Below are 16,272 nucleotides of genomic sequence, written 5' to 3'. Positions count from 1 at the left end.
GGGTGGTGCATGTGGCCATGTAGCAGAGTGTGAGGAGGAAAGGAGGATGGTGTCGGGACAGATGGGGGAGACAGGGGTGACCGCAGCTCCTACCTGGAGGGAACAAGTCCTGGATTCAGTCATTCATTCGTTTGTTTTTGCCACACCCAGCAGTGCTCAGGACTGACTCCTGGCGGGCCTGGGGACCTTTAGGGGGTGCCGAGGATTGTCTGCCATGTACAAGGCAGGCGCCCTGCCCGTGTCCTGCCCCTCTGCCCCCGGAGTGCGTGTTTTTCTGCAGGTTTCCTGCCAGACCCCTACAGGGCAGGGAGTGAGAACGCCGCTGAGCCCTGCTACACACGGCCAAAGTTAAAAACAGTAAACAGGGGGCTGAAGCGATAGGACAGTCGGGAGGGCGTTGGATCCCCGGCATCCCGTAGGGTCCCCCGAGCACCACCAGGAGTAACTCCTGAGTGCAGAGCCAGGAGCAACCCCTGAGCACTGCCGGGTGTGGCCCAAAAAGCAATAAATAAATAAATAAAAATGAGCATGGCCATAGTGATAGGACAGCAGGCAGGACGCTTGCCTTGCCCACAGGCGACCTGAGTTCGAATCCTCACACCCTGGTATGGTCCCCTGAGCCGTGTCAGGAGTGATCCCTGATCACAGAGCCAGAGGTTAGCCCTGAGCACTGCTGGGTGTGCACCCCCTCCCGCCCCGCCCCCAACATCCCAAAGATCCGGAAAACTAAAGTGCCTTATCTTGAGGTGAAAGGGAGGATTGGACGGTCCTGTGGGTTTGGACTGGGGAGCCCGTGAGGAGAGGGCGAGGGGGGACGCCCTGCCCCTCCGGTTTGGGTCACACTAGTTCTTTCCTATTTTTTTGGGGGATGTCACACCTGGCGATGTTCAGGGGTTGCTCCTGGCTCTGCACTCAGGAATTACTCCTGGCGGTGCTCAGGGGGCCATATGGGATGCTGGGAATCGAACCCGGGTCTGCCGCGTGCAAGGCAGACGCCCTCCGGGCCGTGCTGTCGCTCCAGCCCACATTAGTCATTCCCCGTGGGCTGTCGTTGGCGGGGCTCGTCAGGATGTGTTCCCTCCAGAGCCCGACTCTGGTTCCGAGCTTCCGTGGCAGGACAGCTCTGGGTTGATTCAGAGCGATCTTGTGAAGAATCCTAGACCTGGACTTGAGCCGAGGCTTACTCCGTTTGGGTTTAGGGTCAGGGCTCTGTGGGCTCTGGGCTCTGGCCCGTGTGTGGCGGTGGGTTCCGACGAGGCCGCCACGGGCGAGCAGGTGCCCTGTCTGCCGCCCCCTCCTCCAGCTTCAGTTTAGGAGACCACGACGGCGGTGGTGATGATGATGATGATGATGATGATGATGATGATGATGATGATGATGATGATGATGATGATGATGATGATGAGTGGTGGGGACCGGAAGGGGCCGCGGGAGGGCGGGGCTGGGCCGAGGGAGGGCGGGGCCGGGAGGGCTGAGGGAGGGCGGGGCCTGGGAGGGCCGAGGGAGGGGCCGCGGGAGGGCGGGTCAGGAAGGGCTGAGGGAGGGCGGGGCCCGGGAGGGGCCCCGGGAGGGCGGGGCCGGGCTGAGGGAGGGCGGGGCCGGGAGGGCCGAGGGCGGGGCCGCGGGAGGGCGGGGCCGGGCGGCTCTGACTGGCTGAGACTGGCCGTCCACTGAGCCCCCGGCCAGTGCCCACGGCCTGCGGCCCTTCTGCTCTGCGCGTCTCCACAGCGGTCTCACAGGAGCTCGTGCCCTGGGCCTATCTCGGCTGGTCTCTGTCTCTGCTGCCAGTAAGGCCCATCTCTCTGGGTTACGCCCCACACTGACCGAGAAGGCCCCGCCCTCCCTCAGCCCTCCCTCAGCCCTCCCTCAGCCCTCCCTCAGCCCTCCCGGCCCCGCCCTCCCTCAGCCCTCCCTCAGTCCTCCCTCAGCCCTCCCTCAGCCCTCCCTCAGCCCTCCCTCAGTCCTCCCTCAGCCCTCCCTCAGCCCTCCCGGCCCCGCCCTCAGCCCTCCCTCAGCCCTCCCTCAGCCCTCCCTCAGCCCTCCCGGCCCCGCCCTCAGCCCTCCCTCAGCCCTCCCTCAGCCCTCAGCCCTCCCTCAGCCCTCCCGGCCCCGCCCTCAGCCCTCCCGGCCCCGCCCTCCCTCAGCCCTCCCTCAGCCCTCCCTCAGCCCTCCCTCAGTCCTCCCTCAGCCCTCCCTCAGCCCTCCCTCAGCCCTCCCTCAGCCCTCCCGGCTCCGCCCTCCCTCAGCCCTCCCGGCCCCGCCCTCCCGCGGTCTCTCAGCCCGAGGCCGGTTTCTGAAGGGCCGGAGGGGTCACGGGGTCGCCGCAGCCGGGTGCCGGCCCGCAGGTGAGGCACGTCTCGGCCCAGAGCCTCCAGCAGTCCGGTGAGGACACTGGTTTCGCACGAGGCCCGGGCCGGGGGTGGGGGCCGGCGGGGGTGGGGGGCGCGGAGGGCGGGGGTGGGGCGCCGGGGGGCGGTTTCTACGGGGATCTGGAGGCGTGGGCGGGCGTGGCGCGGGGGCGGAGGCCCGGGGTCTCCTCACGCCCACCTGCTCTGAGCCCGGCCTGGCCGGGTGCGGCGGGGGGTCTGGGGCTGGGGGGGCGCCTGGGCGGGGGGGGGCGAGTCTGGGGCTGGCGGGGGCGGGAGCGTCTGGGGCTGGGGGGGCGCCTGGGCGGGGGGGGGCGAGTCTGGGGCTGGCGGGGGCGGGAGGGTCTGGGGCTGGGGGGGCGCCTGGGCGGGGGGGGGGCGAGTCTGGGGCTGGCGGGGGCGGGAGCGTCTGGGGCTGGGGGGACGCCTGGGCGGGGGGGGAGCGAGTCTGGGGCTGGCGGGGGCGGGAGCGTCTGGGGTTGGGGGGGCGCCTGGGCGGGGGGGGGCGAGTCTGGGGCTGGCGGGGGCGGGAGCGTCTGGGGCTGGGGGGGCGCCTGGGCGGGGGGGGCGAGTCTGGGGCTGGCGGGGGGCGGGAGCGTCTGGGGCTGGGGGGGCGCCTGGGCGGGGGGGGCGAGTCTGGGGCTGGGGGGGCGCCTGGGCGGCCCCACGTGGGCCCGGGGCAGCGGAGACAGGTCCTGGGGCGCCCGGGAGGAGGCGCGAGGCCGGCGCGGGGCGGGTCCTGCCGCTCGGAGGCGCCTCGTGTAACTGGGGAGCCCGCCCGCTCGGAACTCGGAGCCCGCGTTGGGCTCTCAGGCCCCCTCAGCCCGGGGCTGGTGCCGCCCCCGCGGGAGCGTTTGCGGGAAGGCGCGTGTCCTTTGCTGTGCTTTGGGCCCCGCCCGGCCCGCCTCAGGCTGCCCCTGGGGGGGGGACAGGGAGCCTGAGGGCCCGGGGTGCGGGTCAGGGAGACTGAGGGCCCCGGGGTGCGGGTCAGGGAGACTGAGGGGGGGGGGAGGTGGGGACAGGGAGCCTGAGGGCCCGGGGTGCGGGTCAGGGAGCCTGAGGGCCCGGGTGCGGGTCAGGGAGCCTGAGGGCCCGGGGTGCGGGTCAGGGAGCCTGAGGGCCCGGGGTGCGGGTCAGGGAGCCTGAGGGCCCGGGGTGCGGGTCAGGGAGCCTGAGGGCCCGGGGTGCGGGTCAGGGAGCCTGAGGGCCCGGGTGCGGGTCAGGGAGCCTGAGGGCCCGGGGTTCGGGTCAGGGAGCCTGAGGGCCCGGGGTGCGGGTCCGGACGGCGAGTCTCTGAGGCGGCTGCGCGCCCTCCCGGTTGCCGCGTCTGCTCTGACGGAAGCGCGTCTCTCCCGAGCGCGTCTCCCGAGCGCAGCCCGGCGGGCCCGGTCTCCCGGTCTGGGAAGGTCGTGCGGCCCGGAGCGACTCCTCGCGTGAAGGGAAAAGGATCCCCCTGCGGGGCCGAGGGAAGGCGGGGGGGGGGGGTCGTGGCCGGCCCGGGGAGCTGGAGAGCCCGGGCCGGAGGGAGGGAGGGTCTCCCCGAGAGGCCCCCGCAGAGCGGGCTGGGCAGCCGCGGCCACCGCTGTCGCCGCTGTCGGAGGCGCGGAGACGTCACTGAGCACTGGCAGCCTGAGTCTTTCGAGCAAGAGGGGAAGAGATTTAATCAGAACGCTCGTGGGGGAATGTCGCTTTCCAAGGTCTCGGGTTGGGGGGGTCCCGGCAAGGCACTGGCCGCCGCCTGGGTTCGAGTCCCCGAGCCCGCCAGGAGTGACCCCGTGTCCAGAGCTGAGAGTGAGCCCCGAGTAGTCTGGCGCCCCCCCCCCAAGAAGTCACCGAACCTTCAGGCTCGTGGTGTGGCCGGTGTCGCCTGTCGGGTCAGCCAGGCGGGCGGCGGTTTCCGAGGGCACTTGGGCCTCGGCCCCTGATCAGGCCAGAGCCAGAGAGTGGCACTGATGGCAGCTGGATGCTGCGGGGCGGGGGCAGTGTCCAGGGCTGGGCCGCGGGGCGGGGGCAGTGTCCAGGGCTGGGCCGCGGGGCGGGGGCAGTGTCCAGGGCTGGGCCGCGGGGCGGGGGCAGTGTCCGGGGCTGGGCTGTGGGGCGGGGGCAGTGTCCGGGGCTGGGCCGCGGGGCGGGGGCAGTGTCCGGGGCTGGGCTGTGGGGCGGGGGCAGTGTCCAGGGGGCTGGGCTGCGGGGCGGGGACAGTGTCCAGGCCTGGGCTGCGGGGCGGGGACAGTGTCCAGGGCTGGGCTGCGGGGCGGGGGCAGTGTCCAGGGCTGGGCTGCGGGGCGGGGACAGTGTCCAGGGCTGGGCCGCGGGGCGGGGACAGTGTCCGGGGCTGGGCCGCGGGGCGGGGGCAGTGTCCGGGGCTGGGCTCTGCAGCGCGGGAAGGAGGCTGGGCCCCGAGACGAGCTTCAGACGGGCCGTGGGGCGGGGCGGGGCGGGGGTCGCGCGGCCCGTCCTCGCCTTGCCCTCCCTCTCCCCGGGCGCCGGGACCCTCGCCTGCCCGCGCCTTCTGCTGACCGGCGGGCGGCACCGGCCACTCCCCTTCCCTGGGCGTGGGCCCTGCGGCCTTCTCGGCTGTCACCCCGCCCCGTTTCCCTCGGAAGCCCCGTGGCGCGCTCCCCCGGCGCTCCTCAGCGCTGTGGGTGGTCTCCCGAGACCGGGACGCTCCCTCCGCGCGCACCTGCGGGCCTGCCGTGCACCGTGCACGGCGGGGAGTGGGCCAGGGTGTCGTGTTCCGGGTTGCTTGGTTTGGGGGACCAGCGACGCTCGGGGGACGCCTGGGCTTGTTCGCTGGCGGGGAGGGGCGGCCATCCGGGTGCCAGGGAGTCCTGTGGGGGCGCCGCGTGCCAGGCCAGAGCCTGCCCGCTGCACGTCGCCGGCCTCACGCAGGCTCCTTCCCTCGCCCTGCTCTGGGCTCACCCCGGGGTTTCCGGGCACTGCACCACCTGCTGTACCTGCGCTTGACCCAGCAGAGCTTTTTTATTTTTTAATAAGGTCTTTCATTAAAAACCCCTCATCTTCCCGCGTTGCTGGAGGGACTGGGGGTCCCACACGGCGGTGGTGTGGTGTGAGGCCCGCCGGGAGGCCCGTGCCCCCGGCCCGCCTGCGGCAGCCCCCCCAGGGACGCCTGCTCTCCCGGCGGGGCCGCGCCCAGCCGCGCCCAGGGCTTGCCCGGCTCCAGTGGGCTGTGCCGTGACCAGGCGTGTTTCTGGTGCTTTCTTCTCTCCTCCCGGTTATTCACACTCTGATTCTTCTAAGTGACTGGTAAGTGCTGAGGCGTGTACTTTATAGACTCCTAAGAATCAGAAGGCAGAGATCAGAATTTGTTTGAAAAAAATTAAAAAGCAGGAAACCTTGAAGTTCCCTTGGTGTGAAAGCTCGGGTGGGTACTGACCGGAAGAGGCGGGACTAGAGTGAAGGAGGGGCGGGGCCTGAGGCGGAGGGCGGGGCCTGAGGCGGAGGGGCGGGGCCGGGAGAGTAGCAGACAGAGCAGGGAGCTGAGTCCACGGGAGGCTGCGTTTCTTTTCTTTTTGGCTTTTTTTTGGGGGGGGTCACACCCGGCGACGCACAGGGGTTACTCTTGGCTCTGCACTCAGGAATTGCCCCTGGCGGTGCTCAGGGGACCATCTGGGATGCTGGGAATCGAACCCGGGTCGGCCGCATGGAAGGCAAACGCCCTCCCTGCTGTGCTATCTATCGCTCCAGCGCCAGGCTGCGTTTCTCTTCGTATGAGCTTTTGTTTGTTTTTATCTGGTGGAGCTTAGCGCTTACTCCTGGCTTAGTGCTCCTGGGTCACTGCTGGCAGTGTTCAGGGAACCGTATGGGGTGCCGGGATTATCCTCCGGCCCCTCCTTCCTTGCATCTCTAGGAGATAAGAGTTTGTATCTTTATTTCACAAAAGTTGAAAATAGATGAGGAAAAATCAAGAGGCAGTTCCTTTAGAACTCAGGATTTGCACCTTTCTTTGGGAGCCAGAGGGAGTGTTCATCGGGCTGGACTTTCTGCTTTGCTTACCCAGGGCCTCCAGGTGCACCCCTGGGCCATCAAGAGCCGCCTCCAGCACCACCAGCTGTGACCAAAGCACCCTAAAGAAAGAAAGAAAAAAACTAAGCAAATATCAGACCTTGGGTTTGTTAACTATGCTGCATGGCTCATGATCACGGTTTCGTGTGAGCCCAGGAAGGAATATGAGGATGGGAAAGTAAATACTCAGGTCTGTGCCGGCGTGAATCTAGAACGGGGTGCAGAAAGCCCTCAGCAGTTGAACTTTGCACAAAGAAAGCGCCTGGTGTCCGTGGCATTGTGTGTGTGGAGCCAAGCCCGTCATGTGCGTCTGCTCCACGCTTCCAGTCTGGGCAGTAAAACCTAGAGAGAAGGAAACAGCTGCTGCTCTGTCGTTAATCAGCAAACCGCAGCGTCGGGTCCTGGAGGGCTCTGAGATGGTGAGGCAGGAAGTGTTTCTTGGTGCTCACTGGAGCTGGCCTTGGGGACAAGGAGGGCCCTGCGGTCACCATCTCGGAGGCCTGGGGGTATGTGGAGTGAAGGATGCTTCTTCCTGCTGAAGCTGGTGAGTTCCCGGCTTCTTTCTTCTTCCTGCAGTGTGTGCGTGCATTATCGATACGTACGAACGGCCCCCAGCGCGCCTGGTGACCCCGGTATAGACCCCAGTAAACTCCTGACTGCTTGTGTTGTTGTTTCCTGCAGCTATTCCCCTTCTGCGCCTCCCCATGCTCATCTCACTGTCACACTGCCCCGTTGGTAGTTCTGTTCCCTACATACTGCTTCACAGTTATCCTAAAAAAAAATTATTTTTTGGGGGGGCACACCAGGTTATGCCCAGGGTTACTCCTGGCTCCGTGTCAGGAGTGTCCTGGTGTGTGGGGACCCGTGTGGGGTGCTGGGGTCAGACCTGCAAGGGCCACATGCAGGGTAGCCGCTGTGCTTTGCCCCGTCCTGTCTCTCTGTCCCTGCCCGGAGAGCTCAGCAGGGTTGTCTCAGCTGTAACACCAAGCACTGGGTCGCCTCCTTCGTCAACAGTAACACAGCGCTTCCTGCTTGCTGCCTCCCGGCCTGCCGCTGGTGCCGTCCGTTACCTTAGCGCTCTACGACAGGCGCGGGATTGCCGTGCAGTGGGTGGGTGAGAGGTGGCTTCGCTCTTCGCTTTCCTCAGTGCTGTCCCATCTCAGAATGTCCTTGTGGGAAACCCACCCCCCAAACTGTAGAGGTTAATCGGTCTCTGGTGGTGCAAATATGTTTGGTTTTTCTAAGTATTTGACTCTTCTCAGCCTGTGGTCACTGCACGAGCCTGTGCAAAGCAAAGGGCTCTGACCAGCATAGCCCCCTCCGCGTAGGCGCTTACTGCACCGGGCTACGATTTAAAAATTTATTTCTTCATTTGTGCTTCCAAACCATCACACACACACACACACACACACACACACACACACACACACACGTCATCTTTCCCAGGTCACAGTGATGGTGCCAATTCACGCTTGAATCAACTAGAGTCTAGAAGTCTTTGTTGCTTTGCCTCTGGGGCGATGGTGCACTCCGCAGTGCCGCCCCCCGGGTGCAGCCTGTGTCTGTGGGCGCCGCCTCACCTTCCAGATCTCTTTGTCTCTCTTTGTTTTCAGCCCTCCTCAGTCCTGGGGAGCAGGTCTCTTTTCAGAGCTTCAAACTGTTGTTGTAAATCGAGTTTAGTAATTCCTGCTGGAGACATTCATTCATTGACATGGTTTATAGTTCCTGGCATATGTTGGGGAAAGATGTAACAGAAAGTAAGAATGAAGCACAATACTTATTCTTGTGGCATGTTTAGTCTTTTATATGTTTTTTTTACTTTTGTATGTTTTTCTACTTCGCAATAGTTTTCTTCAGAAATTTGGTGCAGTTTTGACTCTTGGTCCTTTCTAAGTAGATTTCCTTTTGCCGTGGTTTCAGTACTTTATACTGTCCTATATTTCATCAGAAACGTTTGTTTTAAAATTGCCAGGACAAAAGATTATTTACAGTGTTACGAGATGTTGTTTTGGGGCTGTCCTCCGCGGTGCTCAAGGGCTCCTCCTGGCTCAGTGCTGACGGATCACTCCTGGTGGGCTCAGGGGTGCCAGGGACCGGACCCGGGTCGACTGGGTGCCCTTCTCCTGTACTACCTCTCTGGCCCCTGAACTTTGTGTTTCAAACATTTATCTAGCATGGTAAGACTCCCACCATCGGTGAAACAGGAAGACGAAGGCGTGCCATCGTCTGCTTCTGTGGCTTGCGAGGGAGTTGAGGACAGGTGCGCGCAGAGGAAGGGGCTTCCTCGCCACGCTTCCCCCGAGAGGGGAAACCCACCCTCCCTCGGCAGGGCCCTGAAATGCAGTCTTGCAGACTCTGAACATCTTGCTTAGCCTGCTTTACCACCGGGCAAAGTTTTTATGTTTTAAAACAGGCCAGGGCTGGGGGAGGGGAGGGGAGGATGCTTTCTAATGTCAGATAACTTTTAGAAACTTTTAAAAAAATGAAGTTTTAGGTTAGTCTTTAAAATTTATTAATTTTTAAAATGTATTTTAAAAGTAAATTTGTTTTAAGTCAGTTACCTTATTATTTTTTAATTATTATTATTGTTATTATTTTTGTGTGTGGAGGGGCCTCCATCTCTGTACTCTGTGCCTGGTGTTTTGCTTCTGCTTTAGGTTCGCAGAATGGCACGGGAAGTACAGGTCGCAGGCGCGGCTCCCCGAGTTGGTCTGTGTAGAAGGGAGTGCCAGTCGCGCTGAAGCTGCCGTTGCCAGTGAAGTGGCTTCCGACAATTGGTTCTTGTCTTCCTCGGGTTTTTCTTTTCTAGTGTTGGACAGATCTTCACCTTTCACAGCTTTCTGTCATGGAAAACTTTGGATTATTGTAAACCCTGTTCTTGGAATGCTGAAATAAGACAATAACAATAAAATAGCAACTTGCATGTCTTAAGTAGTGCTTTTATGGTAAAAAGTATGGTAAATAATATCTGTGCTATTTTTATTTTTAAAGCTTTATTTATTTGTGGTTGTTGGGTCACACCCGGTGATGTTCAGGGGTCACTCCTGGCTCTGCACTCAGGAATCACTCCTGGCGGCGCTCCGGGGACCATATGGGATGCTGGGGATTGAACCCAGGTGGGTGGCATGCAAGGCCAGCCCCTCCCCGGTACGGTAACCCGGCCCTGTGCTGTTTTATTCGGATGACGCCTCCCCTTCTGCTGTACCTGGTTCTAGACCGAGCCTGGACTCCCGGCAGGAGCACTGCTGACTGGGAAGCTCTTGAGCCTGGCGTGGAGAGGGATGACGGTGTCTGGGTGGGTTGGACCCATTTTGAGCGGCTGTGATGACGGCTTATTTACTGAGAATATAGTTACCCCTGATTTTTCCTTGCTTTACCTGTAACGTGCTTATCACCAGGTGAATTTTCCTTCACACTTGCGTGTTGTTTTAATCCTTGTAATTGCCAGGTGAAATCTTTTGTTTTTTGGTCATAGTTGATGGTGCTTGGGGTTGACTCCTGACGACGGTGCGGGGGTGGAGTGGGGTGTGTGGGGTGTCCGTGACGCTGGGGCTGGAACCCGGGCTGGCCTCGGGCATGCCTGGCACCTGCCCCGCCCGTCGCACGGAGCCCTGGAGGGTGCTCCTGGAGCCCCGTGATGGACAGTGCTGCCTCGGAGCCGTGTTCTGCGCGCCGTGTCCGGTTGCTGGGCCATTGTCCATGCTACACCCCGCTGTGTGTTGCCCTGTGGCCCGCCCGCCGAGCGTGTCAGATCCTGCTGATCTGAGGCGTGACCCAGGGCCCTGGTTTGAGGCTCCTCTCGGAAACCGAGAGCGTCTTGCTTACAGGCATCTTCTTCCTTCTCTTCTGGTCACGCCTGTTCTTCTCATTATTTTTTTTTTCTTTGCTTTTTGGTTTATACCCGGCAATGCACAGGGGTTACTTGGCTCTGCACTCAGGAATTACCCCTGGCGGTGCTCAGGGGACCATATGGGATGCTGGGAATCGAACCCAGGTTGGCCGTGTGCAAGGCAAACGCCCTCCCTGCTGTGCTATTGCTCCAGCCCCGAGAGAATGTTTGTTTTTAATTACATATTATGAAGAAGTTATGTTTGACAACCTATCATTTAATGAAAGCATGGATTTTCAGTTTCCACGAATTTTTGTTTTCGGATCTTTGCACTCTGGATTCAGTCAAGGTTCCTGCAGCTTCACTGGGAACGAGCCTCAGCCCTGAAGGCTGTTGGCCCCACACTCCCCGTCACGCCTCTGCTGGGCGCCTGGCTGGGCCTCCCAGGGGTGGCAGGGCCTCTTGTGTTTGCTAGATCATGGGTGAAGAAATCCCACCTTCCTTCTTCCTTCTCCACCTCTCCTCTCCCCTCCTCTCCCTTCTCCCCTCCCCTCCCCTCCCCCTCCCCCTCTTATCACCTCCCCTCCCCCTCCCTTCCCTTCCCGTCCCCTCCTGTCCCCTGTGCCCAGGGGTCACTGTGCTGGGTTCAGGGACCCAGGTGTGGTGCTGAGGGTTGAACTCGGGGTGGCTCTGTTGGGGCCAGCACCTTCCCCGTGTTCTGTCTGTCCAGCCCTCATTGTTTCTCTCCATTGGTTCTCACCGGACAGTGCTCAGGGACGACTCCAGGTGGTGCTCAAGGGCCTGTGTGTAGTTTTGGGTGTTGAACTTCGGACAGCTGCATGCAAGCGGGGCCTTTACCCCATGCACTGTCCCTCTGGCCCCAGTTCTCTATAGTTTAAGAAAATCCATGTGTTTTTAGCCACCCCTGGCAGTGCTCCGAGGTTGCTCTGTTCAGGCCTGGGGAATCCTGCGGGTTGGGGTGGGCGCGGCCTGCTCCAGAGCAGCTGTCAGTCACTGCCCAGCCTTACTGCATTGCCTCAGGAACGCAGATGGGGGGGAGGGAGAGCGAGCGGGCGGGGGAGAGAGAGCGGGCGAGCGCGGAGTGTGCATGCCTGAGGCGTGGCTGGTCCCGGCTGAGCTCCCCGGGCCCCGTGACGCCCCCACCAGACGGAGGCTCTGATGAAGCAAAATGCAGGTGGAGGGTCCTGCGCAGCCTCGGCCCCCATCAGCTCTGCAGGAAACGGCCCGGCCGGGGCCGGGGTCAGCCTGGAGACTGCGGCGTCTCTGCCTGTGTCTGCACGTGCACATCAGCCGCGCCGCAGCCCACGTGTGTGCAGTCACACATCGTGCACACTTCAACGTGCCCACGGGATCATCCGTGTCCGTTTGGGGCCTCTCAGAGGCGCTGGGCTCCGGCACTCCAGGCTGCTCGGCCTCTGGCTGGTGACTGCGGGCCTGAGCACGGGGCGCCTGCCGGGCACACGGCCGGCTCGGGTTTGATCTCCGGCATCCCAGAGGGTCCCCCGAGCACTGTCAGGACTGATTCCTGAGTGCAGAGCTGGAAGCGACTCCAAAAGCCAAACAAACAAGTAAAAACAAATAAGGGATTAAAAAAGGAAGCTTTTCCGTATCGTCCGAGAGCTCTGCCCTACTGGTTTCAGTCCTTAGAGACAGTCCCTGAGTCAGTGAAGTGTACGTTTTGTGAATCTTTCCTCGGGTCAGCTGCAGTGAGGTCCTTCAGTGACTCTCTTGGTGCCCTGCGGTCGGTAGCGTCCTAGTCTGAAGCTGAGTCCGCGGTGCGGCTAGTTCGTGGTTTGGGAGCCGGTGCTCAGCTGCCTCCCGCCTGCTGTGCTGCGGGCGGGGACAGCGCAGGGGTCAGCCGCCTCCTTGCCTCCCCTCGTGCCCAGCTGGGGCTCGGCGCACTGCGGGTGTGGCCCCGGAGGGCAGAGGGGGCACTGCTCTTTGGCGTCTCTGCCAGCTGTCGGGCGCGTCTTGATCGCCAGCGAGTGGCATTGCGTCTTCGAGTTTTGTCCTTTGCTGCCGGGGTCCCTGGCTCGGGGGCTTCGCATCCCTGACCTTTTGCCTTCACCTCGTGTCTTTGGTCTCGCGTCTGTGAAGGCTCTCGAGTTTCTCGAGATTCCCCCATCACCAGACAGCTGCCACCTTTCTCTCCGCGTGTTTGGCGCAATTATTGTCTTGTTTTTGCTGTTTGTGGGACGATCATCTCACACGAACTCCAAGGCCTTTGGCTGGCTCATTCGTCTGTTCCACGTAGGTCTGGCGACGTCAGCTGCGGACGGTGACGGTCGGTCTTGCCTGTCCGCTTGAGCTGACGCCTCTTACTGGTTTATCTGCACACTCAGGGCTACGTGACGCCGGGTCTCAACATGCAGCGTCCCGGCACCGTCTCTGCCCGAGCACGTGCCCCACCTCCGGTGTCCGCCACCCCCCCAGCCTCTGTGGCAGGCCCCTCTCTCTCTCTGCTCTCTCTCTCTTCTCTCTCTCTTCTCTCTGTTCTCTCTCTCTCCTCTCTCTCTCCTCTCTCTTTCTCTCTCTCTCTCTCAGTTCCAACTTCTGTTTCATTTTGTCATTGGTCTTTATATTTGAATATGATTTTTTTTTGGTAGCATTTTATGGTTTTCTGGACCTTTTTATTTTGTTCATTTCTAATTTAGTTCCTTGGCTATTGGGCCACACCTGGAGGTGCTCAGACCTACTCCCAGCTCTGCATCCTGGGTCATGGTGGCTCGGGGTGGGGGGGAACTGCATGGGGATGGGCGGAGCTCTGCCCTGAACTGCGCCTTCCCGGGCCTCCCAGGGCGCAGCTGAGGGGTGGGGTTAAGGCGCCCGCTGAGGACCACTGACTCGTATCTGCCAACCCTTTGTGCTATTGTCTGGTGTTGCCAGGGCCGGAGGCTGCCCTGGCTGTGTGCTCCGGGGACAGTGCTCCAGCTGTTTGCTCTGGGGGCTGTGCTCTGCCTGTGTGCTCCGGGGGCCGCGGTGACTGTCTATTCCCAGATCGCCTGGCCTGGCTGAGGCCTGACCGTCCCTGCGGTTCCGCTTGGTTGCTCCCGTGCGCTGCCACCAAGGGTCTGCATGGAGTGGCCCGTGGTCAGTGGGCCCGCGTCCTTCCGTCCCCTCAGGAGCCCGGCCCGGGGCAGGCCTGATGAGCGCTGCTGGGCTTGCGGCGTCTCAGTGGGCTCAGGCCCGCCCCTGGCAGGGTGCTGGGCACAGCGTGGGGGGCCCTGCTCTCGCCCGTCTGTCCGCGGGCTGTGTCCAGGCCCTGCCCTGCCCGCCAGGACCCGACTCTTCCCAGTACTTGGTGCTGGGTTTTCCTGTTTGCCCAATTTACCTTCTAAACTTCCAAACCTCAGTGTCGGGGTTGCAGCAGACGCCTGTCCCTGGCCTGGCCGGCCCTGCACTCGGGCCGTATTGGGGGGGACGGAGCCGGGCTGGCCGTCCTGTTGCTCTGGCCTCAGGCGCCTTTCCGAGGGGCAGGGCAGCAGCCGGAGTCTCCTTCCCGAGGTTGGTGGCGCGGTCAGTGTCTGCGGGGAGGGGTGGCGGCTCTGCCTTGGCCTCTCTGGAGTAGTTGATGACGGGTCAGAGCCCCCCCAGTCAGGCACTGCGCCCCCCTGGGAAAGTATTTGAACCCCCGTCCCCAGTTGCGCTGTAGCCTGCTGTGTGGCTCCGACCGCCCCGGGCAGGTTCTTTCTCTTCCTTTCCTGAGCGTAGGGTCAGGCCCGGCCCGGAGCACCCCAGAGAGAGAAGACCCCACTCGCACCCCCCATCCCCCCAGCCCAGCACCCACTGGGCCCTGAGGTCGCTGGGGGTCAGCCCCTCTGGTGGTGGCCCCAGGCCCTCCCAGCAGTAACAAAATTTATTTAAAACCACCTTAGATTGGGGCTGTGCCGGGGTCTCACCCTGACACGCTGCCCCTCTCCTGGCCCCGGTCACTCGCCCCGTTCCCTCCTTTGTGCCCAGGAGGTGGTTCTTCGGGTTCACAGTCCGCTCGTGTTCTCTCCTGTCTTCCCCTGGCCTGTGCTTCCGGCCCCTCCGCTCTGCTGTGTCTTGACCTTCTGGTTGTCTGTCTGTCTGTGCCGAGGGCGCCTCCCCTGGCAGTGCCAGGGGCCGGTGGAGTTGGCCCTGGGCTCTGGCACCGGGGCTGGCGCCTTCCCGGGCTCCCTGGCCTTCCCGCCCACCTCCGTCCACCCGCCAGGCCGTGCCGGCATCTTTCTGTCCGTGTTCCCTGAGCACAGACATTGGGCCATGGCAGGTCTCCCTCCCGCCCTCCCCTCTCCCCTGTGCCCCTCCCCTCTCTGTGTGCGGCTTTGGTGGGCGCGGGGTCTTCCCTCTTGGTGTGGGCCTGGCAGGGGGCGCGACATGGAGCGGGGCCTCGCCCGGACCTCAGCCTGTCCTGCGCGGGCACTGGCCGAGAGGGTCACGAGCAGGCCGCCCACGGCTCCCGCCCTCGCCCCGCCCCGCCACAGCCTTTGCCCTGGAGCACTGTTTCCCGAGTCCCGCAGGTTTCACCATGCGGCTTTGCTCTCTAATACTTGGGTCTTTGCTTTGTATTTTATTTTATTTTGGGGTCACACCCAGCGATGCTCAGGGGTCATTCCTGGCTCTGCCTCAGGACTTACTCCTGGGTGCTCGGGGGACCCTATGGGATGCCGGGGACCGAACCCTGTTTGGCCGAGTTCGAGGCTAGCGCCCTTCCTGCTCTCTCTCTCCCGCCCGTCACTGTCCTCTTGACTAATGTCTGAGTCTCCTTGGCCGATTTTTTTTTTTTTTAAACCAGTTACCTGGCATTTTGTGATACCTAAATATAATTGTGGGATTTAAGCTGTTTCCAGTTATGTTTCTTGAAGCTCCGCTGTTTGGAACATTTGTATTTTTGATTGTTTCATCTTGAACTCGTGTTATTGTGAAACTTTCTCCTTTCCCGACCTCTCGGTTGTTTGGTGACAGCCCGGGAGCTGCCGTGTTCTCCACCCTTAGACGCCTTGTGTTAAAGGGGGTCGCTCATAGGCCGTCGCGCTTGGGTTTTGCCCTTGAAAGTTTACTCTGATAATCTGTACTTTTTGCAGAAAAAAAAATCTGTCAGTTTTAGTGGCACTGTTTGGTGTTTTAGTTAAATTAGTGTTTAACGGCAGGGCTGGTTGACATTCTTTAAAGATTTTTGTTTTATCTCCATTTCATTAATAGGCGTGTGTGTGTATGAGGAAATTGCCCTAACGTTACTTATTTTAATTTTAGAAAAATATTGCCTGATTTATTTTATATACCTTCAGCTCGTGTTAGGTTGAGTAGAATTCTGAGCCCCAACTTTGACATTTAATTATGTCTATTTCTTTGTAGGCCTCGAAGTAGAGGAAAAACTGCGGTGGAAGATGAAGATAGTACGGATGGGCTGGAGCCAGCAGAGACAGAGAACGTTGTGGAAACAGGTACCAGATCTGAGAGGAATGGGCGTTAATCTGCATAATTAGCATTTGTCTATACACTGAGTTAAAACATTTTCCTCTGCTGAAGTATTTTGCTATTAATGACAGTAAAATGAGTTCTTTTCCCAAAATCTGGGTTTAGTAGGAATTATTCAATGTCTGTCATGAAATATTTTATTAAAACAGAATTAAAACTGGAGTAAACTGGAGCCGAGAGACAGGACAGCGGGAAGGGCACTGGCCTGGCACGCGGCTGACCCGGGCTCGGTCCCCAGCATCCCACAGGGCCCCGGGCCCTGTCAGGAGTGGCCCCTGAGCACCCCAGCTGTGGCCCCAGGTGGCCGAGCAGCCAAAGCCGCTGGACCGAGCTCATGGCGCCTCCTGGCACGGTGGCTCGCAGGATAGCTTTGGCTGGTGAGTCATCGAGTGATTATTGTATGGGAGCCAAAACGTGTCTGAGGGGCCAGAGAGGCAGTGCCGGGCCCCCGAGCACCGCTGGGTGTGGCCCCCAAAGCAGAGGACAAAAGACGTAGGAGCAAAACACGTGTGAGAATGGAAAACTAGGTTCCGTTCGTGAGGGTATTGGCAACAGTCTTGGTTGATGCTG

At 61.4% G+C, this 16,272-nt stretch overlaps 1 protein-coding gene across 16 annotated transcripts in view; it reads left to right on the top strand.

Moving 5' to 3' along the window:
• The window catches only part of KMT2C (lysine methyltransferase 2C), a 169,473-nt gene that overhangs the window by 27,478 nt on the left and 125,723 nt on the right, over window positions 1-16,272 (top strand). For all 16 annotated transcript variants that reach the window (XM_055144984.1, XM_055145032.1, XM_055144981.1 and 13 more), the window contains exon 2: window positions 15,580-15,668. In XM_055144984.1, coding sequence (XP_055000959.1) covers window positions 15,580-15,668 — 89 coding nt within the window. The remainder of the gene's footprint in view (window positions 1-15,579; window positions 15,669-16,272) is intronic.

The sequence above is a fragment of the Sorex araneus genome, chromosome 1 (genome assembly GCF_027595985.1).
Source record: "Sorex araneus isolate mSorAra2 chromosome 1, mSorAra2.pri, whole genome shotgun sequence".
In the NCBI taxonomy this organism is placed as follows: domain Eukaryota; kingdom Metazoa; phylum Chordata; class Mammalia; order Eulipotyphla; family Soricidae; genus Sorex; species Sorex araneus.
Note: the sequence above shows the minus strand (reverse complement) of the source record. Positions and strands in the feature narration are given on the sequence as shown.